We start from the raw sequence: 20,115 nt of genomic DNA on the forward strand, positions 1-20,115 counted from the left end.
TTAAGAAAAGGGTATTATCTGAAGCATACAAAAGATTTGTAAGAAAGGGGGAAGGGAGAAGGGGGTTTTTTTTGCTTTAATCTGAAGGTTTCCAGGTAGAGGATAACTTTGGTTTAGGATTAAGGATTGGGAATAATAAAAGGTGGAGGAACTAATCGGCTGAGAGAGAGAGACAAGCATTAAGTCACGCTTGGGCCCAGGAGCATTTCTGGGTTCACGTTTCCCAGATACATTGAAAAGCCAGGACTTTCTAGAACCCTTCTAGGAAAATACCATGTTTTCCCCAAAATAAGACATCCTTATTTTCTTTTGATCCCCAAAATAAGTGCTTGGCTTTATTTTGGGGGGAGGTCCTGTTATTTTTGAGGTGCAGGGGGAGGAAGCGAGCGTGGTCACCTCATGGCTGCTGCTGTGTTGCAGCATTTTCAGGGGAGGCATGCGCTCAAAAGCTCCGATTGGGCTTATTATCCAGGGAGGTCTTATTTTCGGGAAAACAGGGTATATCAGAGATCACACAACCCTCATCGCACGCCAGAAGTCGTGAACGGATGTAGGGCGAAGAGAGGTACAAGAAGCAGAAGGAGGGTGTTAGCTCCAGTGGCACAGATAAAATATTCCTGATTTAACCTCAAGAGCCGCCGGGATCTAAATCCCCGCTTGCTATTTTTTTTTAACATCCTGAGGTTTTCACAAATAGCTGATTTTCCCACCCTCGCCTGCCCACTGAAAATTGGCAGCCTGTTGCTCAAACAGGGCCCCGATTACATTAGTGGGGGGGAAACCAACTCGTCCCCGACAGTGGCTAATGCACAAAAAGATTTGCTAACTCCGAACCGCAAGCTCGCTAGTCCCTAAACGTGGTTTGTGCCGCCAACAACACGAGTCATTTTTTATTGCCATTTCGACGCGGAGTCTGTTCGCAGAACATATACTCAAAAAGCTACCGTCCGGGGATTAGAACGAGGTTTTCGTTTTCTGGAATTGCTTTTCTTCTTCTTCCCAATGAAGGAATAATAATAATAATAGTAATAAAAAAGAACTGAAGAATTTCCTGGGATTTGGCTCCAGGGTGACTGGAATCTCCTCGGAAGGACAAGGCAAGTCTACCATGGAAGCATTTCACCAATTCTACACTGGTTTGACGTTCTTTGTAGGAACCGCTGGGCGGAGACGCCGATTCTCTCTTTAAATTAAAACAAAAAATAACGATCAAAACCGTTGCGCGAGCTGTTGAATGTTTCCTGCGCGGAACCCTGCAGATTTTTCCCCACGACTTCGCTTGGGTTTCCAGCTTTTAAGGATCTCGTAAAGGCCAGCACCAGTGTACAAGAAGAGTTAAGAGTCAACAATGGCATTTTCATTCCATGATAAAACCGGGATTGTGAGGAAGGCGAGGCGGGGGCCTCTGAGGCGGCGTTGATGGGTAGAGCGCTAGAAAAGGATTCGGGTAACCCGGCGACGGCCCATGGCCTGGCGGTGGCGGAGCCCCCGTCCTCGGGGGCAGTGGAGGGTACGGGTACGGATTATGGCCCATGGCCGCCATAAACGGTGTCGGGAAACGTCCTGCTGGGACCGCGGACGCCGGAGGGGGAGGGGGAGGGTTACGGCGAGGCATAACCGAAGGAGGCGTGTTGGCCTCTGAAGTCTGAAGTACGGGTGGAGGGGGCACCGGGGGCCGCCGGGGTCCTTTCAGGACCACCTCTTGGAGTTTTTCGATTTTGACCCGCCGCAGGTGAGCTAATTTCCTTTGGCTCTGATACTCGTCAATGAAGGCATCCAAGGGAACATCGCCGTCCAGAAACTTCTCGGCCATGTTCTGTGGGAAAGAGGGAAGGGATTGTGAGGAAAAGAGGGAGGGTCACAGTCTGGAAAGAGAGAGCCTGTTTCTCACAGCATCTTTCTCTCTCTCTCAATGCTAGAAGGTAATTCGTCAGAGAGGACTTAGGCTACGGCAACTTTATTTATATATACCGTATTTATCGGCGTATAACACGCACCGGCGTATAACACGCACCCCCCATTTTAACACAAAAATTTGAGTAAAAATTTTTTTCATTAAAAATAAATGACTTGGAAGCTCGGAACTTAATGTTGGATTAAAATTTATAACATTAGAACATGAATTATAACATTAACTCCTCTTAAAAGGCAAATATGAAATGAAAAAACACCTCTTTGAGCAAAAAAACTTAATCAGAATCACTGCTTTTTGGAAAACCAAAAACCTCTTCCTCATCTTCACTCTCTCCCTCTTTTTTCCCTTCCTTCCCCCTTCCTCTTGCCTATCAACTTCATCCTCTTTGTCTTTCTGCTCTTTCCCTCTCTTCCCCTTTTCTTCCTACCTCCTTCCTTCTCCCTCCCTTCTTCTTTTTCTTCCTTTCTTCTTCCATCTTCCTCCTTCTCCTTCCATTCTTTCTCCTTCCATCCATCTTTTCTCCTTCCATCTTCTCCCCCCCTCCCTTCTTCTTTTCCTCCCCCCTCCCTCCTTCCTTCCTCTCCTTCCCTTTCTCACACACAGGAAGGGGAGGGGGCTATCTAGTCGCTTTCACAGCATAATTTCTTTATCTAACTTTTAAAAAACAGTGTGCAAATCAAACGAGATTTTCGTAACCTGCGAAGCACCAAGTTATATTATGTTGTTACAAATTCGCAGCTACTCCATTCTTTCTGATAGGGAACTACATTTCCCAAGATGCCTCAGGTCCTCAAAGCGCTGAACGCAGCTTTGCAATTGACTCCAGCGAGGCCTGGCAGCCGCCGGCTGGGGTGGTTGTCAGGGCGATGCGGAGCGGACGCGCCGTTTGTTACTGCTTCCAGCAATCAAGACGGACAAGGGAAGCGACTGAAACGGACGCTGGCCGCAGGAGAGCGAGGCTGCTGCCAGCCGTTTCACCTTGCGCAGCGAATTTGACTGGGTCCCGGGGCTTCTGCCGAGTGGCAGAAGCCCGGGACCCAGTCAAATTCGCTGCGCAAAGTGAAACGGCCGGCAGCAGCCTCGCTCTCCTGCTGCGGCTTCTGTTTCAGTAGGGAAGAAAACTTCCTTTCGCTTCCCGAATTTGACTGGGTCCCGGGGCTTCTGCCGGGCGGCAGAAGCCCGGGAAGCGAAAGGAAGTTTTCTTCCCTATTGAAACAGAAGCCGCAGCAGGAGAGCAGGGCTGCTGCCGGCCGTTTCACCTTGCGCAGCGAATTTGACTGGGTCCCGGGCTTCTGCCACCCGGAGTATCGGCGTATAACACGCAGGCAGGGTTTAAGCTTGCAATTTTAGTTTTAAAACTGCGTGTTATACGCCGATAAATACGGTATTAATATTAATCACTCCCCTGGCTCAGCTGATAAAGGGAGGAGAACTTGCAGCTTAGAGGTTAATAAAACTGCCTAATATGTAAAAACAGCCCAAGTTCGAATCCCTGCTAGCTGATGAGAGCTAAATAGCTTGAAATAGATCTATATTAGTCTCCCTTCATTTATTTATCAGCACAAATGCAACATAAACATGGTTTCCTGCCCGGAAAGCTTCTAGGGTGGAGCTGAAAGGCAAAAGGGAAGCAGTATGCTCCCTCCCATATTTGGGCACGCCAGGTGCTTTGACATAACAATCATTTCCTTGGCTCAGCTGATAAGGGAGGAGAGCTTGTGGCTTAGAGGCTAATACAACTGCCTAACATGTAAAAACAGCCCAGGTTCAAATCCCAGTAAGGGTACGGCTAGCTGATGAGAGCTAAATAGCTTGAAATAGATCTAGACTAGTCTCCCTTCTTTTCTTTATCAGCAAAAACGTAGCACAAAATGGTTTGTTGCGAAAGCGACTGGCTCCTGGAGAGGGCCTGAAAGTCAAAAGGGAAGCAGTCATGCTCCCTCCCATATTCGGGCAGAACGGGTGCTTTGACAGAAGAAAAGCACTTATATAGACAGCGCTGAAAACTCAGAAGTAAGAAAACTATCCCAGCAAGCCCTAATAGCAGATGTTTCCTACAGTGTTTACCTCGGTGTCTTCCTCAATTTTGGCCCCTTCCGTCTGAAGAAGCGCAAGGAGGGTCTCCAGCGAAGCATTATTGGATTGTCTGTCTGCAAACCGGGAGGAGGGGGTGGGAGGGCGGGAGAAGAGGGACAGCCATGAATTAAAGTCGCGCTCATAAACGAATGATAAGATCACCACGGAGTATAAACAATTTTAAAAGTAAAAGAGAAGAGAGGCCATGAACGTGACTGCAGTGCGTTTAGGTTTCAGAACCCGCAATGATTATGTGCTGGCAACGGTTTTCCTTCCTGGCAAACTGAAAACCAAGTTTTTGTGCAGTGGTTGAAGCCTGAGCTAGAAACTGGGCACTTGTGACTTTAGTTGCCCCGCAGGACGCCTGTGCTGTCAGTTGGAACTGACATTTAAACAGTAAGTGCATAGGTGAGGCTGGGCCAGTAAGAAGCGAACACGCATATCACATGCATGTTCAAGGGGAAAGAGGCATTAACTCTTTTGAGTTTAGAACATGGAAGCACAATGTTTTAGCTCTGTTTCAATACACTGCAGGAGTTTGCAACCATGGATAATTTTGTTCAGATTCTATGATTACAGTATTTTTCGGACTATAAGACGCATATTTTCCTCCCCCCACCAAAAGAGGGTGAAATTCTGGGTGTGTCTTATACACTGAATACAGAATTTTTGGCCATCCAAAACGCCGCCCCCTTTGCAAAAATGGACATGCAGAGGCAAAAATGAGCCAAAAATGGCCTGGTTTTTTGCCCTCCCCCCCCCAAACGGGCATGCATAGCTTTTAGGAAGCCTGCAAAGTGCTCCTGGGGGCTGGGGAGAGTAAAAACGAGGGGAAAAAGAACCATTTTTGGCTCAACCCCCCCCCCCCCCCAAGAGCACTCTACAAGCCTCCTAAAAGCTACACATGTCCTTTTGGGGGGCAAAAAACAGGCAGTTTTTTGCTCATTTTTGCCCCCCCCCCTCCCAGCTCCCAGGACCACCTTGAAGGCTTCTCAAACTCTATGCATGCGCCGTTGTTTCACAAAAAATGAGGCGTGTAGAGGGTTTGGGAGATCTGCAGAGTGCAAAAACGTGTTTTTTTTAAATTACCTTTTCAAAATCTTGGTGTGTCTTATACTCCGAAAAATACAGCATGTAACACTAAACATTAATTCTTGGATGGATTCCAGGATTGTTAAGAATGGACATTTTTGGTTTGGTACATTTTTTTAAAGAAAGCTACACGTAATAACAAGGAACTTAGCTTGGGGGGCAGCTCTTCATTACTGGGAGGGGTAGGAAGTCAGCCTCAAAATTGGGATATCTTATGAAGTGCAAGGACAATAATGAATATAAGTATACTTTCTGGGGAAAAATAATGCTAATGTTAACCGAATATATATTGTAGAATGAAAATGAGGCTTTTAGTTATACTAGATGAAACATTTGAGACGGTAAATATTATTTGAAGATGTAGATGTTAAAACACTTGTAACCAAACGACATGCTGCATGTGATGATGGTTATATATATATATATATATATATATATATATATATATATATATATATATATATATATATATATATATATATATATACACATACATACATACATACATACATACATACATACATACATACATACACACATACATATATATTAAAGTCACAACCCCCGGTATGCCCAAATATGGGAGGAAGATCACACTTCCATTCTCTGTCCTTCGGCTCGTCACAAGAGACCATTCAGACAGAAACCCAATATTTTTTACTGTTGCCTTTTTGTTACATTTGTGCTGATAAATAAATAAAGGGAGACTAGTATAGATCTATTTCAAGCTATTAGCTCTCATCAGCTAGCCATACCCTTGCACAGGTTCGATTCCCAGCAAGGGTATGGCTAGCTGATGAGAGCTAAATAGCTTGAAATAGATCTATACTAGTCTCCCTTTATCTATTTATCAGCACAAATACATACATACATACATACATATATATTAATCCTAGGTTATTGTGGTGTCTATTAAATATATAACAGAAAGATACGGAGTGTGTGTATGGGGGAAACGTAGTAGGGATGGATTGCTACAGGCAGGGGAATAAGAAACGATACGAAATTATAATCTATTAAATGAAACAACGAATGTATAAGAATGATAAAGGTTAAAACACCTGTAATCAAATGACATACTGCATGGGATGATGGGCTTTGTTTTTCTCTTTTTTTGTGTTTTTTTTCCTCTTTTTTTTTTCTCTGCCTTTCTTTTTCTATTGTTATGTGATTATGTTGTCTATGTAAGAAAAATAAAAAAAACTTTTCTATAAAAAAAAAATTGGGATATCTTGATTCAAATATTCACCCAACCCAAAACTCCCTAATGGACTTTGGGGGCGCGCCTCACTCTTTTTCCATCGAAGTCCACTCCCTGCTTTGCAAATATTTTGTACACAGCCCCCGATGGCAATTGTGCTAGGCGGTATACCAGAAGGCCGAGAGGAACAGAAAGAGCACAAACGCACCTCTACATACATACATACCGAGCGAGAGGAATGCTTGTGATCGATTGATTAGAGACGAAGTAGGATAGGACCAGTGGGGGGTTTAAACTCTTTGGCAAAATGCTTACTGTCTTGTTGATGAGTCCTGAAATAATACCAGCTGCTTGGAAACCTTCTGCCACTCTCCATTACTCCCTGTTTTTGTTACGAGACAATATATTCCACAGAGCTTTTTTGAGGGCTGGGCAAGGAAACATGGCAGCCTTCCAAATGGAGTGGCCATCTCCAGGGACTGGAAGCACCGGCGTGCAGGATGTATCTGTTCTTATCAACATCTCATTTCCCCAAATGTTTATTCACACAAAAGTTTTAGCTTTTTCATAGGCAAACCACTGACCACCGAGGCTACCAAACATCGACTGGCCCTAAGTTACATTTTGTTTTATTGTATTACTTTAGTTCTAAATTAAAACATGTTTTATCTTTTCAGGCCATGGCATCACTAACGATCTTAATGAAGGCTCCTCTTTAGATAGAAAGAGTGGATAAATTTAAATATCTCCAGATTAACTAACCGCTGCTGTGTACGTCCTTAAGCGACTGAATCAAACCCATCCTTTGCTACATATTTATGTCATCTAACAATTTGCAGCAGATCCCAGCTACTCCAAGTCGCTTCTGGAAAGGAAAAGGGGATTGAGTTCATTCCTCCCGAGCATTACCTAACTTGGTTTTCTTTATCTGATACGCTTCGAAGAGAACCTGCAGCTCTTGATACTTTTGGGTTAACGTGGCTTTCAGGGCATCTAATTTTGGCTGGTATAAGAGATTTCCTTCGGCTAGGCTGTGGTTACTGGCGAGGGTCATGTCTTTGCTAAGCTGAATGTTTTGGGCCTGCAAGAGAGAAAAAGAGGCAGACGGTTAGGCAGAAAATTAATTACAGAGGTGGGAAATTTCTGAATTTCTCTCTGGTGGGGAAGCACAGCAGTCAACCACTTTTTTCTGGTGTTCATATTAATTAGCGGGAGGAAAAGTGGTGGTGGTGGGGGGACACGCAATCCGGATTGCCTGCCTGGCTCAGAAGAAACCAGCAGATGGGAAAACACAGCCAGAATGTAAATCAAGCTGTCACTCCCCCCCCCCCCCACATCCCCTCCCCCATCCGCCCCTCACCCTGATTTATACATTTAATTTATGGAGGAGAAGAGAAAGCGAAGCGAGGAGCTTTGGGGGGGAAGTCGTACAAGCTGGCTTGGCGAACGTCTCTCCTGCGAGACCTCATAATGAGACCCCGTAGATCAAAAGGGAGATTGTGCGATGTGACACGGCCGTTCAGCGGGAGCGAACAGCGGGACCACTGTTCCCCTCTTCTGGCTTCCTCGATTATACAGATCTGATAAAGGCCCCTTTATTGAGCTCAGAAGAGAGCATGCACAGAACGGCCCGCCGGAGATGGAAGAGGCTTTTCCAAATCGAGAATTCTCGGGACACAACTTTAAAAAAAAAAGAGTTTACGATCTAAGATGAATGGTGGGAACGAGAAGGGAAAGCAAGGACATAAAAACCAATTCTTTTATAAAGGCGATATAAGGACTGGGGGGGGGGGGGGTTGGGAAGACAGCTGGTGCCTGGCGTTCCCCCCCCCCTGTATTGGCGTCTTCCCCCCTCCTCCAGACGCGAGAAACAGAACACTGAGTACCGCAATGAATCACATTCTTCCATTTTTCCCCAAACCCCAGCCCCCAAGATATTAAAAGCCACGTAAGGATGAGTCATGTGAGGCCGTTTAAAGCCGTCAAAAAATAGACGGAGGAGATACTTGAAAAGATGTTGGCCATTAAGTGGAAACTCTTAAGCCGGTCATTGTGGGAAAGAGGGCACTGGACCAATGTGGGCAGCCTCGTTTGTTAATCCTGGGAATGACTGTTTTTTAACTCTTTTAACTCCCAACAGGCTTGTGACACAATCTTATATTATATTAATTGCTCGGCTAAAATTTAAGACGAACGAAGGCACAGGTGAACCCCTTCTTTATACTCAATTAATTATATTTTCTTCTTAGGACTCATTGTATATCTCTCTCTCTCTGCTTTCTATTTTTTTCCAGATCGCCAGTTTTCTTATTTTGGGCACATAAATAAAAAATGTTATATTTAGCTCAAATTAGACACAATCCCACTCACAGATTCATCTATTATAATGTGTTTTTAAAAAAAGAAAAACTGTCTAATGTACACTGACATTTTTGAGAAACCAAGGTGGGAATTCTGGGAGTTGGAAGTCCACAAGTTTTTAAAGTTGCCAAGGCTGGACACCCCTGCTCCACGCTTTAGCTTATTGTAATGCATTAAGCCATTCACTGTTTGTTAAAGTTTCCTGTTCTGACCCCCCTCGTCCCACACCAACACACACTCCAAGCCAAAGATAAGTTACGGCATTTAATTAACAGACAGACAGATCCTTGGCAGCAAACCGGCACAGACAAGCTTGGGCAGCAGTCCAGCACAGATAAGCCCTGGCAGCAATCCAGCCGGCCAGGCTCACAATAATGTTCTCCAACATTAGTTCCTGCGTTGACTTCTGCAAAAGGGACGTGTACACAAGCAGTCCTTTTATAGTCTGGAGAGGAGCCTACTGACCACCAGCTGAGTGCAATTACCTCCTGTACTTGTGCAACTGTTCCTGACGCCTATTAGCTCTTCGGTGCCGGGCATCCAGGAACAACTTACTGCTGGCGTCCGGATCACTCTCCCTTGTCTCCTCCCCACTGGTCTAAGGCTCAGGCGCCTCCTGGTGGCCAACCAGCCTCTCTGCGCCCTGCTCGGAGTCGGAACCCTGTCCAGGGTCCCCCACATCCTCCAGAGCCGACTCCGAGGGCCCCTCGCTATCGGAGTCTGGAGGCAGCTCCAAAGGCTCCTGCTGGGCCACAACAGTTTCCCAAACTAATAATGACTATTACTGCGTGGTGTATGTGGCATACAAAGACTGCACGGGGTGGGATTGAAAAATGTTAGCAACCGGTTCTCTGCCCACTTGCTGGGTGGATGTGGCCTACTCCAACTCCTGCACCATGATGCCAGGGGGGGGGGTTGTTTTCGCCCTCCCCAGGCTCTGAAGGTTTTCCTTGAGCCTCCGGGTGGGCAAAAACAACATCCACTGGGCTGTGGCCCTGCGGAGGCCCTTTTTTTGCCCTCCCAGAACCTCCGTGCACGCCCTATGCTTATCTGGCATGATGAATGGGCCACGTGGAAACTCCTGAGAGGAAAGGGATTGGGGTGGGGGGCAACCAGTCCTTGCAACAACCGGTTCGGCAAACTGGATGCAAAATTAACATCCGGTTCGCCCCAAACCAATGCAAACCGGCTGAATCCGACGTGGTAAATATCTGATCTGGAGATTCGCATTACTACCATGGATATTTTTCACGGAAAACATCTGCCACTGTATTCTAAAGAAAGACCCCCTTCATTTAGCCAAATTCGGGTTCTTTCCCAACCAGTTGGTGATTCCTCGCCCTCTTAAGAGAACTCTTCCCCCCTCCTCCTTTTGCGCATTTAAACATCATCATACCATGATGACAGAGTAAGCTATTAGTTAAAAAAAAAACCTTGGGTTTTTCTTAATTGACTGGCCGGGAGAACAGAAAACCAGCCTGTAGTTACTGGCACAGTTAATTAGCAGTCTTAAAACCAAATTTCACGTTGGCAGAAGAGGACATGACCACATTTGCTGTGAGGCTGGAAAACAGGGCGATGGAGCCAAGAAATCTCTCTATCTATTAGATTGTTTGTTTATTCTTCTAGGACTTCGTGGGAATACAAGGGATTTGTCTATGAAATCCTATCAATTGGCCTAGCCCTGAGCCTTTTAAGCCTCTCCTAACTTGATTTCTGACCAGGTTATGCTTCCGAGAGTCCTACATTGCAAAGGATAACAATTTATACTGTCATATTATAGCACGAGGGACGCCGTGGCTCAGTGGCTAAGACTGTCGATAGGAAAGGTCGGCAGTTTGGATCCCTAGCGCCACATAACGGAGTGAGCCCCCGTGACTTGTCCCAGCTTCTGCCAAGCTAGCAGTTGGAAAGCACATTAAAAAATGCAAGTAGAAAAAAAATAGGGACCACCTTTGGTGGGAAGGGAAGAGCATTCCGTGGGCCTTTGGCGTTGAGTCATGCCGGCCACATGACCACGGAGACGTCTTTGGATAGCGCTGGCTCTTCGGCTTTGAAAGGGAGATGAGCACCGCCCCCTAGAGTCAGGAACGACTCTATATGCGCGAGGGGAATCTTTACCTTTACCTAGTAAATCTTTACCTTTACCCTGATGCATTTCTAAGAGCTTTGGCTGAGAAAGATTTATTTTGACAGATCATTTTACTTAATTTAAGCGGCAAAAAACGCTAAGAATTGGGGAAAGGAAGAACACCAAAACAAAGAAAAAAAGTTTATCAGGCACAAAAAAACAAAACAAAATGAAAAGCAATAACTTATTTCAGGGATAGATAGCAAAAAGGGTGTTAAAAGTGAGTTTTCACAGCAAGAGTGGTTTCTTCACTTTCCTCCCGTGGAGGAAAATTACTTTCAAGGGGTAAGCAAATCCTCTCCTTTGTAATCCTAGAGTTTTAAAATGTTGAAAGCATGAAAAATTAACGCAGCGTAGCCCAGTGATTAATTGATTCCAGACTCTTGTCTCTAATTACAGGCCAATTACTTAAGAAAGTAGTAACTGTGCCAATTGAAGAGAAGGGGGTAATGAAAGTCAGAGTTTACTGAACCAAAGCCGCCTCCGGACTGAATCCAGACCTGCTCAAATGGCTTTGCATAGGTATCGCGTTAAATGATCACCACTAGCCCAATTGCGATCAAGATCTGAGACACACAATGGGAAATACAGGCATAAAAAATAAAATGCTCAAGATTGTTATTTCTGCCTCTGGGTCTTCCACACAGCGACCGTTAACATTTAAAATGTAACTCTGACACAGCAAAACAACTTAAAAGGACATCACAGTCAAGAAGAGTTGATTTCCCACTTAATATACTTTTCTATATCATCGGATAGCTGGATACCCGCGGTTCGACACGAAACTACGTGATTGGGCTATGCAGGAGAAATTTGGTTCACAATCCGTTGGCTCAGTGACGGCCGGTGATAGGAACATATAAGGGAATATCGCTCCCGCCGCCTTGAGTCCGGAAGCGGTTCCATAGGTGGAAAGCGTAGATATTTTGGTGAGGTACCGACGTTTAGTACTGTAAGGAGCCCCAGACTCGCTCCTGAGTGAAGGAGTGGAACGCCTGCCAGTTTGAACTGAGGTAACGGAATGTGAGGCAATTGGCAGTTGGGACAGAGTTCTTTTCAGGTGGGGAGGGGGAGTAGAATGTCTAACTCCTTAGCATCAGAGCGTGTTAATCTATATATATAAATGCTGTATAAGAAATACTAATGGTCATTTCGAAAAAACCCTTTCTTAGCAAGCACCTAGAAGCCAAGAGGAACATACGTGTCAAATTTCAAGTTTGTAGGCTTTACGGTTCTGGAGATTTCGTGATGATGCGTGAGTGGTATTTCACTTTTATATATATATAGATTATTTTTAAAAGCAAGATAAGTGTTAGGGTTTATAGAGTTTATTTGCAGCATAACACAAGGCCTGTCAATACTGGGACCTACTGCACCTGATTGGTCTCCTTGAAAGGGAACCTGGTCAGGAGATCACCGATATAATAAAACTGACATTTCATATAGCCTGCCAGATGTCCCTCCACAGAAGCATATCGCCCACAAAATCGAGGATTCGTTTTATCAAATCAGGACATCTGCCTGTGAAAGGAGCAAAAGAGGTTAGGCTGCCCCTTATTATTAAAGGTTTCGTTTTTTGCTTGAATTAGCAAAACCACAAACGGATATTAGTTTCATTCTGTTGCAGTTATTTCCTCGCAGCCTTGAATACAAGGAAAGCATTATCTGAAAGTCTTTCACAGCTTTTAAGCCACTGCATGGGGAGCATTTCTAGAGTTTTACAAAATGCCTTTTGAGACTTGAAGCTCAGCTGTTCCTGGTGGCTTTTTTAGATTTTATAGTAGCTGGTTACCAAGGAATGAACTAAAGATCTCTTCTCCCCCCCCCCACCCCTTTTCACTGTATGAATTCCAGACAACAAAAGGCCACAGAGCTAAAGCGGGAAAGATTTGCAAAAAAGACACAGAAAGCCCTTTCTTCGACTGGTTAGCTAGACAAAGTTCCCAGATGCAAAATTATTCAAAGGATTAAAGCAGCCCCCAATCTCACATCATCGCTAAAAGAAAAGTGCAACAATAACAGGATAAGGTGCGAAGTTCGCAAGTTGGCAAGTGTGGGTAGGACTAATTAGCAAGGCATACATACACGCTTGCTAAATTCAGAAACTTGCTTTTCATCTGTAACAAATCGGAGGGGGGGGAACTACTCAGGCCTTTTTTTCCTTTCATGCTTCAGTAGTTCCTCACTCAAGGAAGTGAGGGGAATAGCAGTTCAAAATTATTCTGGAATGCAGTTTAGCCCCCCGGCAATATGGAACAGAATTTCTGATCAGAGAGAGAGAGAGAGAGAGAGGGAGGGAGGGGGAAATCCTTGGAAGCCAGCTTCAAATTATGCAAAAGGAGCATGGAATACTTACTCCACAGTTTTACCCTCTGTACAATTAGATACGGGTTTTACTCAGAGTACAATTAGGATTTAGTCATTGTTGAGACAGCCCGATGGGCAGCTCGGAAGCTGGGATCTGATTTCACTGAAAATGTTCCGAGTCCCCCGTACGCAGAAACAGGGCAGAGGGGATATGAACTACATTCATCATGGGAACAATATGAAACTTAACAATGAGTTCAAGCTCTTCCCCTGGGATTTGAGCCACCAGATGGCTGACCTGTTCAAGGATGCCGTTTTTAACGCCTAAGAGCACCACCTAAGGAGATCCCAGTCTTCTTTTCAGAAATGAGTCACCTCTGCAGGGCAAGAAATTACACCCTAAATGCAGAGACGAAAGCAACTCAACCAAAGGGTTGGGGAAACCCAAAAAGCCAGGCCTTATCTTTCAGTTTAATAAGTCCTTTTTTTATTCCTCTGTGATTAGAAAGTCAAACTGGGAGGCTGCCAGCCTTCCTCGCTTCACCTGTTCCCACAATACCGCATTATTCCCACAATAGCCGGAAGGTTGTAAACCGATCCCCCTAAAACCCACACTTTAATTAGGGTCAAGTCCATCCCACCTCCCCCCGGCAGCTACCCCCTAACCAACAAGCAAATCGTGGTTCGTTTCCCATCTATCGCCTTTCTCTTAACCGATACACAACCACAACGAAGTGTGACGGCCAAAGACAAGACAAACTGTTGATCTGCACCCAACTTTGAGTTTTCCTACATCTTGACTGCGGCTTCCTCCGCAGATTTCCCCCCCCCCCCGCCGCCCTCAACAAGGGCACAACCCACGTTCTCCACCCCAAGAATGCCAAACACCTTGGCTTTTTGAGCACACCACTTCCTTATAGAAAGGGGAAATGGCTTAACGCTGGCACTAAGCAAGAGGTGCTATTATTAGACCGAATGCCAACAGCAAAAATAAGCAAGTGAAAACTTCTGTGCCTCCAAAAAGTCTTCTCTGAACGAAAGGGAGCTGCCTAAAGTCAAGTTGGGCTTGTTAAGGCAGGGTTTAAGCCCACCCACTCCCCCACAAATCAGGAATCTGGTGTCTCCTTTCCAAAGCCTGAAAAAGGGACCCTACCCAAGGACTCCCGAAGCTCAGTTTGGATCCCGGTTTTGCCCGGAAGACTTGGGAGAATAGACTACAGGGAAACCTCAGCATCTGCCCTGCCCCGTCCCCCCTCCCCAATAATTCCCAGTAGGGAGATGGAAACAGCTGTTAAAGTCTGTTGGGAAAAGGTCTTTTTTTTTTCCCTGAAAGGCAACTAATGGCCTGGATGCCCCAGACTCTCCATAGACAGCTGTTTTATTCAAAAGTCCCATTTTGGAGCCAGTGCAAAAATAAATAAATGAAGCCAGCCAGGGACTGGGAAACCCCATGGAACACTAATGGGATGACTGGTTTCAGGCCCATAGTCATAGCCCCCCCCCCACCATTGAAAGACACTGAAATATTGTTTCCTAGGAAACCACTTCGCCCCCTCTTCCTTCAGAGCCCCCCCCGCCAACTCCTAGCTTGAGACACCCCCCTTCCCACCCCCAATTCTCCCCCTTGGGGCCTCCCACCCACCCAAATCCCCACTCTTGGGCTCCCCCTTTCCTCAATTCTCCCCCTTGGGACCCCCACCCATCCAAATCCTCCCTCTTGGGTTCCCCCTTTCCTCAATTCTCCCCCATTGGGACCCCCACCCACCCAAATCCTTCCTCTTGGGCTCCCCCTTTCCTCAATTCTCCCCCATTGGGACCCCCACCCACCCAAATCTCCACTCTTGGGCTCCCCCTTTCCTCAATTCTCCCCCATTGGGACCCCCACCCACCCAAGTCCTCCTTCTTGGGCTCCCCCTTTCCTCAATTCTCCCCCATTGGGACCCCCACCCACCCAAATCCTCCCTCTTGGGCTCCCCCTTTCCTCAATTCTCCCCCATTGGGACCCCCACCCACCCAAATCTCCACTCTTGGGCTCCCCCTTTCCTCAATTCTCCCCCATTGGGACCCCCACCCACCCAAGTCCTCCCTCTTGGGCTCCCCCTTTCCTCAATTCTCCCCCTTGGGACCCCCACCCATCCAAATGCTCCCTCTTGGGCTCCCCCTTTCCTCAATTCTCCCCCATTGGGACCCCCACTCCCCAAATCCTCCCTCTTGGGTTCCCCCTTTCCTCAATTCTCCCCCATTGGGACCCCCACCCACCCAAATCTCCACTCTTGGGCTCCCCCTTTCCTCAATTCTCCCCCTTGGGACCCCCACCCACCCAAATCCTCCCTCTTGGGCTCCCCCTTTCCTCAATTCTCCCCCATTGGGACCCCCACCCACCCAAATCCTCCCTCTTGGGCTCCCCCTTTCCTCAATTCTCCCCCTTGGGACCCCCACCCACCCAAATCCTCCCTCTTGGGCTCCCCCTTTCCTCAATTCTCCCCCTTGGGACCCCCACCCATCCAAATCTCCACTCTTGGGCTCCCCCTTTCCTCAATTCTCCCCCATTGGGACCCCCACCCACCCAAATCCTCCCTCTTGGGCTCCCCCTTTCCTCAATTCTCCCCCTTGGGACCCCCACCCACCCAAATCCTCACTCTTGGGAGGTTCCCCTTCCCTCAATTCTCCCCCCCGGCTTCCTTGCTTGCTCCCCGCCCGTCCTACCTCCTCCATCTCCAGGGCCATGTTCTGGAGCTGCTCCTCATCTTCCAGGAGCTCGTGGAGCTGGTGAAGGCTCAGGGCCTCCAACCGCCTGGAGTCCACCGCCATGTCGGGCGAGGAATCGAGGAGGAAGAGGAGGAAGAAGAGGAGGACGAGAAAAACGCGCCCGCTCCGCTCGCCGCCCTCCGCAGCTCTGCGCTGGCAGCCGCGGCTGTGCCCGCCCCTCCCGCCGCTCCACCGGAAGTGCTGCTGCCGCTCTTCCCGGCCCCTCCCTCCGCCCCTCTCGCCACCAGGTAGGAAAGGGAGCGAGGGAGGGAGGGAGCGAGGGAGGGAGGAGGAGGCGGTGACGTCACCGCGCCTCTCACGCTTTCCCCCCTCCCCTCCCCGAAAGTCAAAAGTGGCGGGAAAACGCGCTGAGGGCGATGCTGAGGCGAAGCGCGTTTTTCCCCGCCGGTTTTAAACTTTTAACCACGATTAAAAACAAAAAAACTTTTTGGAGTTTATTTTGCTTATTTAGCCTCGTTTGCTTGGCTGTTAGTGATTTCCCCTGGTTTCTTAAGCCAGTTGTCCCTTGGCTGATGGGGATGGCTGCAGTGCAGCCCCCCCCCCCTCAAAGGGAGGGTACAACAAAATCAATAAAAAAAATATATAAATAAATAAAATTATGTTAATTTTAACCTTAATGGAATTTAAGGGTATGGCTGGCTGATGAGAGCTAAGTAGCTCGAAATAGATCTATGCTAGTCTCCCGTTTATTTTATCAGCAAAAAATAAAATTGCGTAAATAAAGTTATTCACAGCACTATAAATAAATAAAATTATGTTAATTTTAACCTTAATGGAATTAAGGGCATGGCTGGCTGATGAGAGCTAAGTAGCTCGAAATAGATCTATATTAGTCTCCCATTTATTTTATCAGCAAAAATATAAAATTGCGTAAATAAAGTTATTCACAGCACTATAAATAAATAAAATTATGTTAATTTTAACCTTAATGGAATTAAGGGCATGGCTGGCTGATGAGAGCTAAGTAGCTCGAAATAGATCTATATTAGTCTCCCATTTATTCTATCAGCAAAAATGTAATATAAAATTGCGTAAATAAAGTTATTCACAGCACTATAAATAAATAAAATTATGTTAATTTTAACCTTAATGGAATTAAGGGCATGGCTGGCTGATGAGAGCTAAGTAGCTCGAAATAGATCTATATTAGTCTCCCATTTATTCTATCAGCAAAAATGTAATATAAAATTGCGTAAATAAAGTTATTCACAGCACTATAAATAAATAAAATTATGTTAATTTTAACCTTAATGGAATTAAGGGTATGGCTGGCTGATGAGAGCTAAGTAGCTCGAAATAGATCTATGCTAGTCTCCCGTTTATTTTATCAGCAAAAATATAATATAAAATTGCGTAAATAAAGTTATTCACAGCACTATTGATATAAGGAAGTCATTATTTTATTCTCAGCGGCCCCGAGTCACAGATGCACCACGTTTTTGGGGGAGAAAAAATTAAATTTATTTGCTGTCTGGCCATGGAGCCATTCTAGGTGGCTAAATAAGTAAAATAACGATTATAGAATTAAAATAAAAATAAAATAAAAGACCCACTTGAAAAAGGCCAAATTTGAAAAAGAAAATCACACCTTTATTCTTGGACAATGAATGAGGGAATAACTAACTGGAAAAAAAGTCTAATGCATTTTTTCCCTTTTTTTTCCCCTCTGCCAACAACAAAAATCCATCTAGGAAAATGGATAGTTTGCAATCAGAAAACTGATTTAATCCCAGCACCAGCTGGGATCAAACTGATAATTCCTGATATAATAGAAGACGAATTTGCATTAGCAATTCCCTGCATCAATCTTTCCGCCTTGAATCCATTTTCACCCTCTTCCTATTGTCTGCTTGGATCATTGACAGCCTTGCGTGAAATCTTTCTGGCTGATGCTTCTTTTAAAAATATAACAAAAGGGGAAAAAAAAACCCATGCAGAGTTTATTTTTTTAAAATTGCACAACATGCATAGAACAGAAGTTGGCCTGGATGACCAGGGTAGCATTTAGCATTGTGCATGCAACATTTTTGCAGAAATATTAGCAACATTAAAAAGGAGGCTTTTTCCACCTCCAGGAAAATCAGAGGATCGGCCTTATAAATAAAATTGCAATTGGATGGTTTATATTTGGAAGTTGCAGAAATGATTTCAGAACCAAGTCTTTTTTTTTTAATTAGTTGACCATTGCACGGATATGCTCCTAAACATTAAATGTGTTGGCTTTTTTTCAGCATTTTACTAATGGGGGCTCCGTTTAAAAAAAATAAATAAATCTGGTCTGCGTATGCTCATTTATCTGCTTTATTTCCCAATTTTTTCCCTTAATGATTGGAAAGTTGGTGTAACTTGAGATGAGTGTTTAAAGCTCACGTTTAATACATAAGTTGTATGCTTTTGAAGTTACCTTTGATACAAAGGCTTAAACCCCATTTTTGAACTTGCATAACTGAATCCTCAAGGGAATTGTTAAGGCAAATCTTTTGAATCTTGAAGAAATAGCCCTGACGTATTTTGCTAACTTATGGGCTTTTATGATAAAGCAATAGACAAAAAAAGAGATGCATCCAGTGGATGATCACCCATAAAAAACCAATACAATAATCAGAATGCTTGAAAACATTGATTTTTTTTTCTTCCTACAATTTGTAGGTCTCCTAATTGGAGCATTCATCTGCATTCTCATAGAGGGAAATGTCTTTAAAAAAAAAATCATAGAGATCTGCATCTTTAAGTACAGATGTGGTCTTCCCTCTTTCCAAGATAAAATTTCTAAACAACTTCAAGGGCAAGGTTTAAATGGTAACCCATTTAATTGCACAACTGAAGGTGTGTCTTGTCAGTTGCTGGGGAAGCCTTGATAAGCTAAACAATGCAGACATGTCAACAATACCCAGCTGATCTGGTGTTTTTTTTTCTTCCCCAGAACGGATTTCCTGGTTTGAAATTTGGCGTTTTTCTGGTCAAAGAAAAATCCATCCCTTTCCCTCTTCCTAAGGGTTTTATAATTAGTGCAATCTAAATATAGGAGGAAAACAACCCAAGAGTTTAGCATTGTTGTCGAAACAATTCGGTAACCAATCTACATTTCTTCCAGCTTCCTGGAGGAAGATTTGAGCCCTGCAAGAAAGAAAACTCTTCTTTCTTGGAGCAATCTCTCTCTACCCTGAGGATTAAAGGATTATTTTAGTAGACTTTGTTCTTGGGATGAACATAAAACATCATCATCTTGAATTTGAGGTCCAGAGACTGGCCACTTCTCCTTTTTAATAAAGTCACACATTTGCAGTGAATGGAATGCGTTCAACTACCCTATCAGATTTGGAGCTGCTCAATTATTAATACAATTTAATTGCATCATTCTCCCCGACTCCCCACTTCCAGTATGAAATCCTTCCTATGATCTGTACGAAATCCTCAAGCCGAGGTGTGTCGGTGCCTAGGTACATAACATCCAGGGTTCACTTTTAAACCTGTCATGAGTATTTAATTTTGTTAATTGCAAAGACTTGGCACCCAGCCTCTTTGAATAATTCCTGCAATAGGAGGAGACGTTTGACCTGATTTATTTATAATTGTGCTTTCAGGATGCACACCCACTCCTTCCAGATGAATGTATGACAATAGTCATCTGCCACTGGAAATGTTCATGCAGAATTTAATTTGCAAGCCTGCGAGCAATCCTTGACTCCCAACTGTTCGTTTAGCAACTGTTCAAAATTACAACGGCACTTGAAAAAGTGATAATACAACCGGTCCCTGATTTATGATCCTTCCAGCATATGATCAAAATTCAGAAGCTTAGCAAGTGACACATGAGCAATGGGAGGAAGCTGGATACACTTAATGATGGGAGATGCATTCGCTTAGCAACTGTGGCGAAAAGGTCTTAAAATCGGGCAGGCCTCCCTTAGCGACTGCCTTGTTTAGCAACAGAAATTCTGCTCCCAATTTTGGTTGTAAGTCGAGGATTACCTGTCCTCTGAGGAAGCCTTCAACCTTCTCGAGACAACTGATTAAAACATCTCACAGCCGGATCAAATTCTCATAAATCCTTGTATGTTTTACGCAGCAAACTTTATTGCCCAACCGTGTTCCTGTTGGTGCAATTGTACATGAATCAAACCTTGAACAAAAGCTGCACATAAAGTACCAAATCCTCGAGTAAGGGGGCATAAAAAGTTTTGTGAGGACTGGGCCCTCGAAACCAGCATTAAAACAAATTTCACGATGGTGCCAGCTAAAGTCAAGGAAATGCCCATAACT

General features: G+C 44.9%; 1 protein-coding gene across 1 annotated transcript; it reads right to left on the bottom strand.

Annotated features, from left to right (window-relative positions):
• Positions 1-431: 431 nt before the first annotated feature.
• VPS37B (VPS37B subunit of ESCRT-I) lies at positions 432-16,001 on the bottom strand. Its single transcript, XM_032230106.1, has 4 exons — positions 15,790-16,001; positions 7,194-7,365; positions 3,983-4,065; positions 432-1,816 (listed from the first exon to the last, which is right to left on the bottom strand). The coding sequence occupies exons 1-4, from the start codon at positions 15,892-15,894 to the stop codon at positions 1,358-1,360; spliced, it is 819 nt and encodes a 272-aa protein (XP_032085997.1). The 5' UTR covers positions 15,895-16,001; the 3' UTR covers positions 432-1,357.
• Between the last annotated feature and the right edge of the window lie 4,114 nt (positions 16,002-20,115).

Source organism: Thamnophis elegans, chromosome 13 (genome assembly GCF_009769535.1).
Source record: "Thamnophis elegans isolate rThaEle1 chromosome 13, rThaEle1.pri, whole genome shotgun sequence".
Classification (NCBI taxonomy): domain Eukaryota; kingdom Metazoa; phylum Chordata; class Lepidosauria; order Squamata; family Colubridae; genus Thamnophis; species Thamnophis elegans.